This window comes from Drosophila sulfurigaster, chromosome 3, assembly GCF_023558435.1.
Source record: "Drosophila sulfurigaster albostrigata strain 15112-1811.04 chromosome 3, ASM2355843v2, whole genome shotgun sequence".
Classification (NCBI taxonomy): domain Eukaryota; kingdom Metazoa; phylum Arthropoda; class Insecta; order Diptera; family Drosophilidae; genus Drosophila; species Drosophila sulfurigaster.
Genome location: NC_084883.1, coordinates 14656653 through 14675966, shown reverse-complemented (window position 1 = coordinate 14675966; position 19314 = coordinate 14656653). Strand labels below are relative to the sequence as shown.

General features: G+C 38.0%; 1 protein-coding gene across 9 annotated transcripts in view; it reads left to right on the top strand.

Annotated features, from left to right (window-relative positions):
• Window positions 1-19314, top strand: part of LOC133841097 (A disintegrin and metalloproteinase with thrombospondin motifs like) — a 57623-nt gene that overhangs the window by 32297 nt on the left and 6012 nt on the right. For 6 of the 9 annotated variants that reach the window (XM_062273378.1, XM_062273383.1, XM_062273385.1 and 3 more), the window contains exons 5-9: window positions 9054-9183; window positions 9810-10084; window positions 10510-10614; window positions 17493-17635; window positions 18611-18666. In XM_062273378.1, the coding sequence (XP_062129362.1) occupies window positions 9054-9183; window positions 9810-10084; window positions 10510-10614; window positions 17493-17635; window positions 18611-18666 (709 nt within the window). Of the gene's footprint in view, window positions 1-9053; window positions 9184-9809; window positions 10085-10509; window positions 10615-17492; window positions 17636-17809; window positions 17863-18610; window positions 18667-19314 lie in introns of all 9 variants that reach the window. The other 3 variants (XM_062273384.1, XM_062273377.1, XM_062273381.1) reach the window with 1 other exon arrangement.

The following is a 19314-nucleotide window of genomic DNA, read 5'->3' as shown; positions in this document are numbered from 1 at the left end:
ACTGCCAAAGGATGTTTTCCAAAACTGGTTCACTCGATCAAGATAAACTTTCCTTTTAGTTTTCGGTAATCACACAACTTTCGTGCCGTTATACTTGATTAATACCAAGTGATTTTTATTTTTTTTACTATTGCTGCTATTACTTGATTTAATTCTTAAAATTTCACTGTAATAAAATGTATAATAATCACTTTCAATTAGACTTTGATCAAGTAACGATTAAAGTTTCATTTTTAATAAAAATATTAAAAAAATTTATTAGACTTTGATTGAGTAACGATTGAAGTTTCATTGAAGACTTCCACGCACTTTCCACTGTTTAGTCATAAATCTTTTCGTTAAACTTTTGACAGTGGAATTTGTAATATAGTTTGGTTTAGTCTATTAGCCTTCGTTTATTATGCCATATTGGGCTGTTGCCTTTTAAGAAAACTAACGATGACTTCGCCTCTGTTTCGTTGTCAATTGCCCTTTGCATTCAGTTTGACATTTGGCGCGCAGCGCATTAAAGATCAAAAATGTGCATTAAGCATTTATGCCATTTGATCAAAAATCATCAACAACAGCAACTACCAAAAGAATCAAGAGGGGGCAGCACAATTATTAGGTAGCCAAAGCGACAGCACGTTGCCATTTTGGACACGGGCTTCAGCATTTTGGGCAACTCTATTAGAAACGCATACAAAGAGGCAAAAGTAACTGCGTTTAGCATCGAACGCTAAGTGGTAGTAGAAGTCTTTGGCAGCCTCAGCGCGAAAAACTAGTTTTTTCAGTTAGCTGGCCAAGTGAGCTTCTTCATCGTCACCTTAATAACAAATTGTTTACTTGCTGTTGCTGTTGCTGCTCGGCCTTGATATTTACACAAGAGTTGAACATGTGTCTTCTCTGTATGTTTGTGTATATTCGGTGCTGTGTTTGTTGTCTGACAATTTCTAAGTATATATTTAACTATCGCGTGTGCTTATGAACCAGCTGACTGACCGATCAACCGACCGACCGGCCACGGATTTCTGATTTGATTTGCATCGGAATCGTCATAGTCAGCGGCATCGGCAATGCCATCCAATCTAAAGTGTTAAAATCTGTTTAATTTATGTGTTTTGCTCTTTTGGGCCGCGATTCGATTTGACATTCAAATGCATCACATTTCAGCTGACGACATTTATAACTTATTTGATTTTAGAGCTCCACACTTTGATTAAATTGTTGCTTTGCTTTTTTGCTTAATGTAAATGTCGCTTAACTATAGAACTATACGCAAATCTTTGTAACGAGCTGCAGATAAGTGAATCTCTTAGGTGTTAGTTTTAATCTATTTGAATATAAGCAAAATATGTTAACAACATAAGGATTTTACTTGAAATCTTTTCCAGTTCGCAGTTATGAATGGGCAAAACATTTTCGCCTTTAGAAACTACGAATAAATCTTTCTAACATGCAGCAGATGAACGAATCTCTCAGATACAATTATTAACTTAGTTCCAAATAAATGAAATGTGTTTTAAGTTGATGATTTAACTTGCAGTCTTTTCCACTTCAAAACATATTTTTAGAAAGAGCTGCAGATGACAATTTCTCTTAGCTCCATCTTTTAACTTTCTTGAAAATAAATAAAATATGTTTCAAATTGAGGATTTAACTTGCAGTCTCTTCCACTTCATATTTATGCATGTGCAGCACATTTTTCGTCTAATGAGTTAAGTAATTCGAAGCAGGCGCCACATTTCCTACACAAACCCATTAATTTTTTTCCCCCAACTGAAATCTATACAAAAATTTGCAATTTCACCACACATAACGTATATATCTTAATATAATGTTTGATTCGCTTTTTTTTTGCGTCTTTGGTCAATGTAAATTTTAGTTGCTCAAGTGAGTTTTGAAGTTTCCAGTTTGGCAGCAGTTGCTGTAACAAAACTGAGACAAAATTGATTCGATACAACGACAACGCGCATTGCCAGCTGGCACAAAGTGTTTAGCACGCGCTGTGGCGAAAACCAACTTACCACTTGCCACTTGCCACAGGTAGCAAGATCAGCTGCTGGCGATCTTTACGCATATGCGGCAAAGGATTAGTCGCAGTTCGTGCCACGCTCTACATAAGAGTAAGGCACAAAACGCTCTGCTACTGCAACTAACATATTATTTAATCAATTCGGGGCACGGCGATTTCCTCATGAAAAATGATTTTTAATTGCCGACAATTGCCCCTCCCCTAAAATACACCGCATGCCTCTGCAAATATGTGGTACTGGAGCAACTTGATAACAAAAATTGTGTGTCCATTCACCCGCCTCAGCGTTGAGCAGATTGCATTTTAATAACGCGGTATCGGTTACGTGAATATCCCCCACAAAAGATCACATAAGCCGATTAACAGCAACAGCTGCAATTTTACGTTTTCAATTTACAATTTTCCATTTTCACAATTTTCACACTCAACGAGCGGGGGAAAGTCAATTGCAGCTTAATTGCATTAAAATGTAAGTCACTTTTAATTAACTTTCGAGGCGCAACTTTGTATTTGAATGCAACTTCAAGATTCCGGGCCAAGAATTGTCAAACAGCTAAACAGCCTTGGGAGACCTTCACTTGAGACGCTGTTATGTTAAGTGCAAGGATAACTGCAGCCAATTGAGTTTGTGACTTGGCTTGATTTTGACTTTAGCTGACATTGACATGCAACTTCATTAAGCGTTCCACCAACTGCTGCTGCTGCTGTTTGTCATGCGAAGTTATTGGAGCGGCAACTTTAAAGCGCACTTTGACTCGCCCCGTTCGCATTGAACTTGTTTGTCATAAGAGAGACCACATGCATAGTGATCTGGTATTCACACACTGAAACACCCAAACATTCATATTCATAGACACAAATGTATAACAAATTATGCCGAAATGTGCGCAGAGTGCGTTAAGCATCTAGCAGATACATTTTGCCAAACAAGTGAGTGAGCAAATTAATTTTGATTGCTATTGATTGCGACTTAGAACGTCTAGAACACTGCTCACTGACTGACTGACGGACAGACTGCCTAGCTGACGCACTGACTGACTTTGGTGTGGGCCACGTTCTTGTGCTTGTTCTTGCTCTTGTTCTTTGGCTGACCATGGGCGGTGCCTGTTGCCGCCGTCTTATAAATATTCATTGACACAAACACTGCGATACACTTGGTGGTACAGTTGCATAGATAGAGATAGAGTATCTGCGCTGCCTGAAGGTGGGTTTTCAGCTGAGCTTTTTTATTCTCTTTTCTTAACGAGCTGCTTTATGTAAACAAACTGTTAACACTGTTCGGGCTGTGGCAGTCGCGTTATTGTTGCTTTTGGCTTAGTTTATGACTACATGCATTTGTATCGAACAGCAGCGATCTTAAGCGACGATTAGATTTAACCTTGACCAAGATGATAGCAGCAACAACAACGAGAACTACAACAAAATTTAAAGAATAACAAATATTATACGCTCGAAATTGAACAACAAATAAAATTGCTCTAATTGAGAGTTAGTCGCTTACGCTGATAACCTATAGTCACCTACATATTCGAAGAATGTGAGTTTTGCTTACAATATCAACCCATCTACATATGTAACATAGAAAACAACTGATCTTCATTCAATGAATTATCATTCAAATAACTGTTCGTTTTTAATAAAAATAATCACATGCTTATTGCCTATGTTGATAAGAAATATGTAGTGTGTATTTAAGTTTCAGCGAAATAAATATATTGTTGTCACAGATGTTTTCATTTTAAATAGAGTATAGACAAATATTTAGATTCAAGACAAGTTCTGTAAATGGAATAATAAACTTTTCGACAAATTTAAGTACTAGATGGCGCCAGAGTTGCGTTGCCTACTCTTCGAAGTTGAACGAATTATAATTTAGTGCAACTAATTGATCGTCGGGTGGCGCCAAATTTTATTGCCTTCGCTTTATTTATATAATATATAAGAGCTGTCTGCATAGAGCATTTATATTAATTTAAAAAATTACGGAATCTTAAAAGTTTTATTAATTAAAATTTAAATTTTAATTCGAGAATTTGCAAATTTAAATATAGCGAAATCGCTTCATCGCTTCAATAAATTCACCGCTTTTAATGTCACCAAAACGATGCTTTTGAAATATATAAAAGGCGAATAAAAGCTTCATCGAAACTAAGCATTTAAAATAGATAAAATGAGTTTTAATTAGGCCTTCAGCTACTGCATGCACGATTTACACTTTATTTTATGGCTACAAATGCACATTTATCATGAGCACACTAAAACAATATTTATTGCAAATATAGTATACATCAATTTATTTTTAATTATATTCTTTTCAAAATATTTTGCCCAACGTCCATTAAAAATCCGCTATAAAATTGAAAATCTTGCTAACTAATGTCTATTCAAATGCAAAGCAATTGATTAGCAATTTATGTGAGCTAACTGAGAATAACTATTATTTATTTGTTGAACAATTTGCAGTGGCATAGCAAAGACTAAAATCGTTGTCTGAAATGTGTTCGTTATTTGTCATTCTATTAATATAGATTTAAAATACATTTAAATATGTATTTTAACTACCTATAATACAAAAATAGTTGATTGAAATGTGTTCATTATTTATCATCGATTTAAAATACATTTAAACATGTACTTTAACTTAATATAAGAATACAACAGGAATGTGTTTAAACGTGACTGAAGCTATGAGCATTCATTTGCTAAAATTGCCAATCAATTTATTTTCGTAGAAGTTGCATTCGAGTTCTTTGTGACGTCATCTGTATTGCGACAGTAGCTAAAGTAGTAGTGACCAACAGCAACAACAATAACAATGAGATGAAAAACAACAATTTAATGACAATCATATTCGTAGTTGCTGCCCCGCTGCTTCTTCTCACTTCTCGCAAAGTGTTCGAGTCGTGAATTTGCACAAATTATGCTAATTTCCCAAATTACAAACCACAAAATGATTTTTGATATTTTTGTTGTTTTGTTTTGTTTGTTGTAGTTGTAGTTATGCGGTTGCTGCCAATTTTCAATATTTGCACATTGAATGTGGATGCTTTTTGGGGGGCTTTTGAAAACAAATATCATAAGGTGTTAATTTTGATTGTAAGTTAATTTTTTTGATGGCGTGTTTCTCTGTTTCTGTATGTGTTTGCTGCTTCAGTTCAGCGAACTTTGCAGCGGGCGGCCGCTAAAAGATTGTCTTAAATTATGCAACAGCGAGCGAGCAAACAATGGTTTAAAAATATCTCGAAAATGTTGATGATGTGCGGCATTAATTTCTGCAATAATGAAAAAGCAATTAAAGCGTCTTAATAAGCGAGCGATAGACAAAGCCAAATATCATTATCATCGCATCACAAATCCATCACCAGCATTGACAATTGATTTTTATCAGCGAGGCGTGGTTCAACTCAACTCAACTCAGCTCAGCTTAACTCAGCTCAACTCGAAGTAGTTGTGGCTTGGTGTGGCCTCAATGCGGAGACTTTAGTGGCAAGTTGGGCGTTGTATGTGCAGGTGCCACTTTGGTGGCTTGTCTAGCAGCGAGACAGCAGACAGACAGACAGCAAGACAGATGAGACAGACAATTGGACTGACTTGCAGTCTGTGTGTGTGTGTGTGTGTGTGTGTGTGTGTGTGTGTGTGTGTGTGAAAGGCTGCGCTCTAGTCTGGGATTTGGGATTGCGTTTTGAACCCGAAACCATGTAATAAATAACGGCGTCTGTCTGCTCAGGCAGCAGGCAAGCAACGGGAAACCAGATATAACAATCATGTTGTGGGTGATTACATAAACTAGACAAGTAGACAACTTCATTTCTGGCAAAATGCAGCGTGATTTGAAAGCGATTTGTTGTCGATGTTGTCGTTGCCCGTTGGCCACGATTAGCACATTTCCAATTGAATTGATTCAAGAAGAAATGAGCTAATTAATTTAACACCTATTTCAACACATACCATAAATCTATGTTTTTTCTGTGGCTAATTTATTAATTGCATTTGCGTCGCCAGACAATTTCCAAATTACAACTTGTTGCGATTACATAACACAACTCGTAAGTTGTCCGTCTAGAGCACAGAACTCGCAAACAAAAAATAAATAACAAAAAAAATGTGCACAGTGAAATAAATAAATGTATAAAAAATTACAAACGGCACACGCCCAAAATGCTTTACTTGTTTGTTACTTTGGCTGGCCAACAGCAAAATGTTGCTCCAGTTTGTGTTGCATGCCAAAATAGGCGGAACACGCTTGTAAATATGCAAATCTATTACTTCAACTGCTGAAAAATTCGATTCAAATGACTCGCAAGTGAAATCTTTGGCGCCAACTGAATTCCATAATCACCAGAGAGAGACAGAGAGAGAGAGAGAGAAATCAATGTGTGGAGCCCTTTCCATAACTGTTTTGCGCACAAGGCGCTTTCAAGTTGAATGCCAATTTCAACGAGTTTATCTGCCACATTAATCATACGCACCATGCGCCACGCTATCTCTGTGCACGAGCATTTGAATGTCGCAACGTAAAGCAAAAGCAATGCGAAGCAAAGCGAAACACTTGCTCATAACTCAAATACCCATCGCAGCTGTTCAGCGAAACGCACTTTGCAATTTTCAATAGACGGCATTGAAGTCGGTTTCAAGTCGAAGCTGCGATTGAAAATGCAGTTGAAGTTGGAGCTGCAACTCCAAGTTGCCTGGCATGTCATCAATGACAATTTGTTGCTGTTGCATTCGCCGCATTTGCTGGCAATTTGTTTATGGCCTAAAATTATATGTTTCTTGGCATTTGGCAGACGCTTGCTTGCTGTGTTTGCCAAACGGACATTGAACTCGTTTGCAACAAGTTGTATTTTATATGGTGATATTTTGTTACTCGCCAGAGTGTTAAGTTCTAAACACGCCATCAATTGGCATCCGTCAGATAGATCTCAAAGCTCATAAAGAAATCAATATAAATCAAATATAATTACGACTGAGTCAGAGTATAAATTCCGTTTCCGTTTCGTTCGTGTTTCGTGCGCATTAATAAAAATCGACTGCAAACTATGTGCTGTAATTTATATTTAATATTTTAATTATAGCATATAGAATCGCAAACGCCTCAGCGTGTCCAACATTTAATTGGTCCAACTCGCCACGGGGAGGCAACTACAGCAGCAAATCTAGAGTGGGTGCAAGAGCTGCTGGGTCAGCGTTTAGTTTTGATGATGAATTGAAAACTTAAACTTCAATTGTCAGTCAGCACTTAAACTCTAGTTAAACGTTTTGCTTTCAATAGCTTAACCTTTCTCAAGGTCTTTGCTCGTATTCTTTTGCATTTTTCTCTCCTTTCTGCTAATTATGGCAATTACACAGGCGATAAAAACACAGCCAGCTATATGTATATATAGTAATCCACTTTGTAGAAACAAAAATCGAACGCCCAAGAAACATTCTTATCTAGATCAAGAGATTTGCATAAATTGTACAGCTATGCAAATTGCAGCTAATTTTTATGACTACTTCGCCAAAGCCAACTCAACTCATAGCCAGCTCATTCATGCAACTCGAAGATATATTACAAATGAGTCTAATAAACAAATGTAGTAAATTATTAATATGCCTGCTCGAGCGACTTTTGCCACGAGAGTTAACGCAACACTTGACTTGCTTTGCCATTTTTTTGCATGTTAAATAATATGCAGTTAACATTAAGTGCACTCAACAGTCCTCAACTTTGTTAGGGAATTATTATGGGAATTTATATTAATAGCAATTTTAGTTAACTTGAGTGCCAAATTAGTTAGTTATTATTTAATGGCGTTTATTTATTTTTATTTTTCCATCTATGTATTTATTAATAGAGGCAAACGGTATATTCAATCCAGAATGATATTAATCAACACAAGCTGTACAACAATAGCTATTATAGTTACTCACTAAACTCAATATAACTCTGGATTGAATAGAGCTTTTGACTGCAGTAGTAAATAAATAAATGAAATTTAAATAAATAAGAACTCTATTAAAAATGAACTAATTTGACATTCAAGTTAATTAAGATTTCTATTAAAATAAATTCCAATTCAATCGCTTTCGATTGTAGATTTTGTTTCAACACAAACAAATTATCGAATGAGTGCTTAAACTATTGGTATATCAATATTATTTACAATCGCTTAAACACTATTACAAACTACTTACATACCTTGATAGTGCCTATTTGCAGCAATTCACTAAATGCTGTGGCAATGTTTAATGAAGTTCTTTTACTTTTAATGGGATTCTAGCCTTTTAAATTTAATTCAATCATATGTGGAAATATTTTCATTTAATCTTTTGGCAATGCTTACTGCAAACTTTTTAGTATCTATAAGCTTCTAGATGTTTAAATGCAATAAAATTTAAAGTACAAATATTTATAAAAGTTTATTAATTTCGTTTTTGTCAGCTTGGCTAAAACATGGGTTAATTGGGTGCCATAATATTTATTGATTCCTTTCGGAACATAATCTTTATTGTGTTAATAGAAGCTACTCATACATTTTCATTTAATGATTTGACAATCAAATTAGGTAAATTCTATATGTTACTTTCAGTTGTCTCTTATACATTTAAATATATATCGATTTCAAGTTAATATATTTAATCAAAATGTGAATAACTTACACTTGCCCTTTTATTTAATGACTTCATTCTCAGCACAGCTGCCAGTTAACCTTAACTAATCGTATTTTAAACAGCGTTGAACAAAAGTTCTTAAACATCGTCTTCTTGTGGCAGCCTTCTTGTAGCTTTAAGAATCTCAGTTAGTGACAGCTGAAGATACTTCTGCTCAACTTATTTACACATACTCGTAAACAATGAATTCTCATAAATAAAAAATGCTCTTTAACATTTTTTTATGATTGCACCCAGTCTCGCAGTGAGTCGTGGGAAGCAGAAGATGTTAAGCCTGTTTTATTATAATCATTACTGATTAGTTTACATATTTTATGTCTCACTCTTCCTGATTAACTAACTGACTAATGATTTACACCAAACGTCTTTAAACTGTGTTTTACAGGAGGGCAGCATTGGACACGATCTGGTCATTAAGCCGCTGCCACATGAGTTAAGTAACAACAAGGAGCAGGCCCAGCACGTTGTCTACAAACGCGAAGCATCCGCCACCGATGACCAACTGAGTGATTTTGGTAAGTTGTAAATCTTTCAGAAGTTCTAAGACATCTATTATGCACCGTATTTAACCATGGTTCTCTCTGACATTGATCCCCATTCCGCCGACACTAATCGCCATCTGCATCTGTGGCATGTGCCCATCTTAGGTACGCGCGAGTAATGGGCACATTGAACTAGAAACGAACTCTAGCATAAATCTGCCTGTCACAACAAGGCAAAGGCAAACGGAGAGAGAGATCGACGTGTATATGATTAGCATTTCCTGTTTGACTTTCAGCACAGAGCAGAGCAGAGAGTTCAATGCGAGACTTGAACTCTGTGTCTGTGTCTCGGCCTCTGTCCTTCGCCGGATGCATTTACCTTTTGAGGTTTGTCAGAGGTGGCGCCAAAATACCAACCCGTTAAATTTTAGTTGTGCAATAAAAACGGTGATTTTATGACCCGGGTTTTTTCGGCAGAAGTACAAAAAACTTTTACGCCATTGCGCAATTTGCTTTTTGGGGGCTGCCATTTAATGAGCGAAAAATTATATTAAATACAGTTAAATGGCCAGCTACCTCACTTGGCCGGTGCAATAATGAAGCGATTGCAATTGCATTTTGTCATCTCTTTTTGTTTCTTTTCATTCTTCTTTACACAGCCTTCATGGAACCCGATGATCTGTTGGCTAGCGAGAAACTTGAACGTCTGCAGCGCCGTCAGCGTCGTCGCCGTCGCAGCGCCGCAAACAGTCCGGACTTTGAGGATCTCAACGATGAGGATGAGGGTGCGCTGGACACCGAAGCCGAGGCCGAACCACAGACATCAGAATCGCGTGTGCGCCCCAGACGTCAGGCACCGTATGTCATCTATCCCGAGGTCTTGGTGATTGTCGACTACGATGGTTATCGCCTCCATGGCGGCGACAATTTGCAGGTGCGTACTTCAAGACTCAATTGAAGCTGTCACTGTATTTGGATTTGCCGAAAAACTCTCCGTCTGTCTGTCCATCTGTCTGTCCGATCCACTCCCAGACCCTGTCTGGAGTTTTTGTAAAAGTTGTTTCGGTGATCTGATCAAGCACGATAGAAGGGGACGTGTGTTCATACATTGCAGACAAGCTACACATATTAATTGGGCAGCTGTATCTGAATGTTCTGCTGCGAGACAATCAAAATAGATTTAGTTTTTTCAATTTGTCCGCGACACACCTTCTTAGCATGCACATCATTCGCTCCACAGATTTATGATGTTGCCCTCGCAAGCTGGGTGCGATTCGGCTTAGATGAAAGTTGATGCTGACAAATGAAGCATGCAACAAACGATTTAAAACCATTTTGTATATATTCTTTTGTTCACAGGTCAAACGGTATTTCATCTCGTTCTGGAACGGTGTGGATCTGCGCTATCGTCTGCTCAAGGGACCCAGAATACGCATTAGCATTGCTGGTATTATAATCTCACGTGTAAGTTGAATTCTCTTTCTGTTCGCTCGCTAATTGAGTAATCCAACTTTGACCCGTTGCCGCCGCCAAAGGGGACAATTGCAAATTGGAGCAGCCAACGGTCAAGCAAGAAACAAAGAAAAATCCAAATATCACGATTTAGCTAAACAATGTGCAACAACGCATGCGGCTACGGTTTCGATTCGTTAGAAAAAATGTGAACAATCAATTTGGCCAAAGCTCAGCTACAAATTTTAACAAGTTTTTAGTACTTTGTTTTTTGCAGTTTTGCAGTTTATTTGCTTAGAAACGAAATGCTCGTGCCAGCGTGAAAACAACAACAAAATCAAAACATTGCTAAATGCTGAGGGAATTAGCAAATTTTCAAGCACGCAAACAAAAGACTTAGGCAACGAACTTGCCGCAAATCACAAAATAGAAATGCCGATTGGCAGCTCAAAGTACTTCAGCTTCAACTTCAACGTGAGCCAATCTATAATGTTAATGGCTGAATGGTTGCCTGTTATAGATCCTTCATCAGTCATGTCAATGCTCCGTGTCCCTCCAATGATGCGTTGCATAACGTGACCATAAAACACTTTGACAACATTATTACACATGACTCGCTTTTGACTTTCTCACACAAGTCACAGTTCAGGAAGCCATTTGTCGTTGCCAGCCAGTCAGTGAATGAGCGGGAGAGAGCGATAGAAAGAGAGAGAGAGCGAGAGAAGCGTCTGTCTGGAAAGCAGTAAATTGGCGCAGTTTTTTATTCATTTTTCTGTGTATAGTTTTTTTTTTGTGGCTGGCACCTGTTGGTGGCAGCAACACCGCAAAGTTGCATCAAGCGAAGCCCACACGGAACGGCGACGGCTTACCCTAAGTACGTCAATTGGTTTTCGCTGAAGCGACACACACACATGTGCACAAAAAAAAAAAAATTGTTTTAGACAGCATAAATAATGCAGCAGCAGCAGCAGCAGTTGTTGCAGCTAAATGTTGCCATTGCTTTTGAGCTTTGCTGTTGCTGCTGCTGCGTTGGCTGTTTGTGACTGCTGTTATATAAGTTAATGGGCCGCCGCAGACTGAGTCTGAGACTTTTGCCCAATTTCACAGAGCAACTTGACTTCCTCTTCTATGCCAAGCACTACCCACAGATACAGATACACAGATACATGTAATGTATCTTCGACATAAACAGCAGCTGCATCCGTCAGACTCAGACTCAGTTTCAGACTCAAACTCAGACTCAGACTCGCTCAGACTCGCACTTGTTGTACTAATTAATGTTGAAATATATTTCGCTGGCCATAAACTACAAAATCCAAATGCGAATTTATGGCAACATGCCTCTTGACTTGCTTTGGCCATGTAATTACTCAGAATTTGCAAGGGGCTACAAATTACTCGCGATATTGCATATCCGATAAGCCGTTGAAGTCTGTTTTGCAAATATGCAATCGCTTAATGGAATTTGAAAACAAAGTCACGCATTTACGATTAATAATAAATTGTTTGACACATTAAGTGTCTTATAAGATCGCGATAAGATATCGCCATTCATTAACATTCAAAATTTGAACAAGAAGTTTTCCTCAAGATGTCACGAAGTTGCACAAGAAGTTAATTTGTTTACGATTTCGTTTCAGGGTTCCTCGATTTGAAACACTATTAAATCAAAAAAGTTTTATATTTTGCATTGTTATGCTCGTTTTATTCTCTCTTTATGATCATTCTGTTGGCAGTTTTTAAAAGTATAAAACAGTTTTCTTGTTTATGCTAAAATCCAAATGCTATATAGTTTTAATTTCATTGTTTTCATTTAAAACATCTCTTTAAATTCAAATCAATTTCCTTAGCCATTTAAATAGCCAATTTAGTAGTAGTTAAAAAAGCATCATGTTTTATTTTCGGCAGATGCTGTTATAATGAAATTTTATTTCTGATTCGCATTCATTTTTCAGAATTCTTTAAATTCTTACCAATTTCCTTAGCCATTTGATGCGCTCCATAAATACTTTTTAAAAATTATTAATATGCTCATTCTAATTTTATTTCCGATAAATTTATTTAAATTCACATTTCTTACACTATATTTTAACTGCCATAGGCTTAAAATTTCCATAGTTATTTCAGATCATTTCAGATCATTTCTAAGTAGTTATAATACAAATAGTGTTCTGAAATCTCATTTGTGATTCACAATTAAATATTCGCTATTTAATAGTTCGATTTCAGATCGATTCTATTAAATATATAACAAATTGTGTTCTGAAATCTCATTTGTGATTCCCAATTGAATATTCACTGTTCAGTAATTACAATTTATCATCAATCATCGTTGAAATCGAAAGTGTTATCCAATTAGACAACGAATAGTTGCGAATGTGGAAGCAATTGTCATTCACTGTTGACTCCTTGTAATTTCTCGACGGACAAGTTGTAAATTAAAGTGCGATTCGCTGGGCTGGAAGCAGCTCCATCAATCATTCGCCTTTCGTACATTTCTTTGTGCTATTTTGCGGCTGTGGGCAATCACAACAACAACAACAACAACAACAAGTTGTAGCTTCGCATACAGAAAGCCAACACCCAGAGTCAAAGATTTATCTGAATCTACAGAATGTGATAATTAAATGAGTGTGTTGCGTGGGCAGTTGACATGGCGCTGGGCTACCGTTGAACACAGTAGACGACGACGACGACAACATAGCGAATGAACTTTTATCTGTGACATTTAATTAACATTTTAATTAATTGCGGGCAACTTTCCGTTAGAATTGCGTTACACCTGCCTTCCACCTCTCCCCTCCTCTTTGGCCCACTTCATGACTCAATGGAAACAAGCTGCAAGCGAGACAAGCGACAGTTGTACAACGTGTCGAACGTTGCGCTTGCGCCACAAACATTTTTCAATACGACGGCGGCGCAACATTGCGTATACGCAATTTATTATGTGCGTGTCGCTGACGCCGAAGCTGAAGGAGGGTAATACTAAACTGAACTGCCAGCAAATTGTAATTTGAGAGCTGCATACTAACTGGCCCCGCAGTCGATTAGAATTTCATTTAAGCCATAAATTGAAGTTTGATGCATTATTAAGCATTGGCAACTCGAAACTAGGTTGACTTATTGTTGTTCGTTCGATTGGAGGCGGAGGCTGAGGCTGAGGTGTTGCAAGGTAGTCGCCAGCCTTGCAACAATTTCAAATTACTTACGCACTTTAGCGCGGAGCATTTTGTTCAAACAAGAATCGATTAATTGCGTCAATTGCAAACAAAAAGCTGCAAGCTAAGTAATTCTGCTGGTTATTTGTCAGCGCTCTGATTAATTTATGTGAACAATAATCGTATCGATTCGATTCGAATCGATCGGCTGTCGATCGTCCTTGAATGAACTCGAAGAAGAAAGTGTTGCAATAATATCATTATTTTGAGAATTTGTGCATGTGACTGAGTAATGTGTGTTGTGTATATGCGAGCGCACTTTTTGAAGCTGCCAATCAACAATCTCCACTCAAGTCTTATCTGCCTGGGTTTATCAATTGCCGCGGAAATGCCAAGTAATGCAAATTGCCACACCCAGACCAGATCCAGACCCAAAAAAACAGAAACAGAAACAGAAACACACATGGCATAGAATGAGGCTGTTTATGCTCTTTTTTTTTGGCTGTCATAACAAATTCCTGGGCTAACGAAGCTTGGAATTCAAGTAGCCCAAGAGTGGGCCTCAAGTAAGAAAGCTACAGTCGAGTGTGCTCGACTGCAAGTTACCGTATACAGTGCGGTATTTTTCTGAAATATACCAAAAAAATAGTAAAATATACCCAAGGGTACAAAATATAACCGATTGTTAACCATAGCAACTAAGGCTAGTTGCTGTTGACGTTGATCAAGAATAAGTATATACGTATACTTAATGGGATTGGAGATGACTCCTTCTGCCTGTTACATATGTTACATATTTGATGGAGGCCCAAAGTTATAATTCCGCTTTAACAAAAACAATGCGGCATTATACTATATAGCGTATATTTGGTATATCTGTATTCAAATATAATATAAAGTACCAAATATACCATATTCTTAGCCAAAGCAACTAAAACTAAGAATTTATATATCTGCCTGTTACACACTTATGTATGTATAATATGTGCTTGAGGCACAAAGTAATAATACCCTTCTACTCTATGCTGTAGCGGGTATACAAAAATATATGGCATATATTAATAAATATTGTTTATATGCGAGCAGCTTAGGAAATATGTCACGAAAGCGGATAACAGTAGCTGCCAGAAGCAAGTGCCAGAAATACACAACAAAAATTAACGTACATAAATTTGCACGAACCCCGAAAAAGGAAAAGTGTGTGGCCCAGAGGCCACAAAAAAGAGACCCAAAGGCAACATAAGCCGCAAACCAAACAGCGCCGTGGGTGGTGGCCGAAAGTGGTCACCGCCTGTCGCCCAATCCCCAAAAAAAAATAGATGAAGAAAAATAAAATAAACTCGCCTTGCAATGCAATGCAATGCTGTGTGGGCGCAGTCGGCACAATGCAAAAAGTCAAATCGCACTCGTATGTCACTGGCAATGGAAGCTGGAGTCGTTGCAGTTTGGAGTCGTTGTATATTGGGTGGGTGGGTTGCACTTTTTGCTTTTTGCACATTTCGAAATGATAGAAATTTAAGCAACGACAAGCGGCTAACGGGCAACGGGCAACGGAAAATGCCATGGCAGCTTTGACAGTTGGCCAAGATTTATGCGCCCTGTAAATTAAATTAAATTATTAAGTTGCCGCGAGAGAGAGAGAGAGAGAGAGAAGGAGAGCGACCAAAAAGCAAAGACTGTGCATTTAATTACGCACAAAAGCTATTGCAAAATTGTGCCAACTTAAATAGAAATAAAAGCAAAAAAAATTTTTTAAAACAACATACAATTTAAAAATGAATTTTTGCTTTTGTTGTTGTTGCCGTTGTTGTTGTTTTTGTTTTTGGGAAAGGCAAACCGGTCTCCCAGTCCCAGCCAGTTGGCAGCCTGGTTACATTTTAGGTACTACTCAGGTGCCGCATGCTCGGTACTCGTATTCGCACTCAGACGGAGACGCAAACGCAAACGCAGTCGCAGACTCGTAATCAAACAACGTGCGCACAACGGGTCGCATGTGTAATATTTCTAATGGCCAACACCAAAACAAATTAGATTAACTAACACCAAATGACTGACGCAAAAGCTCTTATGCTCTCATGCGAAAGACTCGCAAGTGTTGTTTGCACTCTTAATTGTTGTGCAACATTTGCCACCAGGTCAAGTCCTGAGCGATCCTTGAAGCACCTCAAGCGTTGTCTCTCTCTCTTCTGCTGTGGGTGGCCTGGCTGAAGTCTGGGAAGCTCGCATTATACAACAATTGAAAGACGTTGGCTTAATGTGAGGCCTTCAGCGATGCGCCGCCAACTCTAAGCAATTCAATTAATCAGATCTTGAGCGTAATTATAAGCATAATTCGGTAATTTCCAGTCGCAAAATTGTGTAGTTTTTTTTTTTCGTTGTAGTTGATTGTTTTGCCTTTCCCAAAAAACAAAAAAACAAGAGTTTGTCAAGGTCGCTGACGGCGCATTTCAAATTCTTTATAGTTTTTTGTGATCTTTGCCAGTCGCTCTCATTTTTTTTGTTTTCTGTTTAATAGTTTCGCTTTGAGTTTGGAGACGTGCTCGCACTCACAATTGATCAATATGTCGAATTGTCAATTAATTGAGTCGAGAACGAAAACGAAGAGGTAGAACAAACTGCTTCAAGTGCCACTTGGCAGCATTTAAATGTGTGATTGATACGCGGCTAGAACAATTGCCAAATTTGCCAGCCAGCCAGCGCACAGTGTGGCAAAGTTATTTCTACTGTATGCTAATATATAGATTTATTTTGATTGCAGTGCATAACTGTCGTTAATCCGTGCATGATTATAATAACTGACTGTCTGTTTGTCTCAATATATCTCAGCTGACAGAAAGCAAGTCGCAATTCAAAAGAGCATAGAATGACACCTTAAGTTGCCTTTTATCACCTGCACTTTGGAACGAGTTCTATTAACATATTGATTAGCCTAGGGCTTGCATTTTGATTGACAATTGTGTTATAGTAATTTATGTAGCTGTCACGTCAAACACTGAGCAGCAACCGGGAGAAGGAAGTCGAAGATGGAGAGCGGGAAAAGTCACGATAATTGTGGCACGAAAGTTGCAACTGCAACTACAACTGCAACTGCAATTATGCAACGCACTGCGATACTCTACACGACTTTGACTTTGCCAAGCAAACCACCAACTACTAACCATTTCCATAGCGATTTCCATTTCCATTTGGCCAACCGCAGTGGCATCAGCATCTGCAACGCTCTCGTTGACTTTTATCGCTGCAGTCGCATCGCATCGCATCGCATCGCATTTTAGCCGGGCAGCGACACGTTTTTCACGTTCACTTGTTTCCGTTTTGGCTTACAGATTCCGCCATACTCCATTTACTTAAATACATTTGAGCAATGCTCCCCTCTTGCCCCTCTTCTAGTGCTGCTCGTCTGCATAGCAACGACAACCGGCAACAGCAACTGCAACTTGGTGCTGCCTACGCCAAAATGTCTTTTGGCTGAGTGGGCCATAAATTTTGTTGCTGCTTGGTTTGTTTTGTTTTTGGCTTTGTTGTCAAATGCTAAGACTGTTGCATAAGCCCCTTTAATGGGCGATAGTTTTCATTTAAAGGTTACGCTGCTCCGCACATCATTTTGCCAATTTGACCCAATGAACTCGCCACACACAAAAGAAAAAAGGTTAAGGCGAGCCATGAAACAGAGAGGATTGTTCATAGCTCGAAAACATTTAACGAATTCTATTCACTGTTTCGCTTTTTCAGGGTCGCGATGCCACGCCCTATTTGGAACGCAATCGTGTGGGACGTGATGCAATTGACTCCGCTGCCGCTCTGACAGACATGGGCAAGTATTTGTTCCGCGAGCGTCGTCTGCCCGTCTACGATATTGCGGTGGCCATAACCAAGTGAGTAGCTGTGACTATTTTCCAAGATTTTGCTTGCTCTTTTGTTCTTGCAGATTCAGCAGCAGCCAAGCGTCTCCCTCTCTCTTCTACTCTCCCTCTCTCTTTCTGTCCATCTATCTATCCCTCTTTTACTTTATCGAAATTGATATCTCTATAATGTCTACTCATGCGCAGGTATGATATGTGTCGCAGGCGTAAAGGCGGCCGTTGCACCAAAGGCACAGCGGGTAAAAGCAATTAAAAACCAAACTCAAAAAACTACAAATCAAAAACAATTAATTATTAATTATAGTATTAGCAAGGCCACACACACACACACATAAACATACTCGTAATCGTATAAAACAAATGTCATTTTGGTTCTTTAACATTCGGCGAAGCTGTTTTGAGTTATTATTGCGAGTCGAGTTGCTCGTAATTTGCACTAGAAAACTAGTAAACATTTAACAAAAGTTGCCTAAAAAATACTGCGTGTGGGTCGTTAACAAACACACATATTTACATACACCACACACACACAAACATACACTTCAGTAAAAGATACAAATTTGTAATACAATTCGAGAGGTTCCATCTAAGCAAAGTAATTTAATGAGTGGGGTTTGGACGTAAACCGGTTGAGTATCTTCTACATTTAGTTAGCTAGTAACTTTGCCTATTGGTTGCTGCATTACATAGTCTTTAAGTTTTAATTATTTTGCTACTGACAATAGGTTTAAGAACTAGATTTCATTATTATTATTATTATATTTTCAGTTGCGTTGAACTAGACTTTATTTTTATAATATTTATTTTTTTAGTTGCTATTTGTTAGGAAAAGTTGAAAGCTCTTCTCTCTTTTTGTTTTTGTTTTGCAAATTGTTTCTTCTGTTCTTCTGTCCCAAGCGATTGCTGATAAATCAATTATCGATTTAATTTGATATATTGAAACCCAAACTCAATCTCTACGCATTTTTGAAACATTTTCGCCCGCAGACTTGATATGTGCCGTCGCACCTCCGCATATGGTGAATGTAATCGCGGTACCGCAGGTAAAATCACACAACAAACATCCACAACAACCACAACAACAACTACAACAATCACAATTTGCTCGCTGACAATGTACAAATAAATGCGAAAAAAAAGTCATAACATTAAAGGCGGCAACACCGCCGCCAAAACCGTACCAAAAACCGAACTGAACCGAACCCAAAGCGTCGCTCCATCATCTAAAAAAAAAAAACAAAAAATACAAAATAAAAATAAACTCAAGCCAATTTAATTGAATTTCATGCACGTCTCTTTGTCTCCTGTTTTTTCTTTTTTTGTGTCTCTCTCTCTCTCTCTATATACATATGTATGTATGTGTTTATTCTCTACTTCTGTACTTACTCTACTATGCTATATTCACTTTTTGAAGTGAACTTTATTTATGTGTTTTGTGTCGCACGCGATTTGTACAGCAAAAAGAATGAATCGAAAAAAGAAATCTGTGCGCATGCGTCTCGTCAGCTTGTGCATAACCTCAAAGGATCTGCCAACTGTAGTGCTGCTCAAACTGTAAATTGCCAACACTCTGTATCTGTCTTTCTCTCTCTGTTGATATGTGTGTCAAAATGCGAAAAAAGAAAACTGTGCGCATGCGTCGTGTATAACCTCTAAGGAGCAGGCAAATACAGTGCTATTCAAACTGTAAA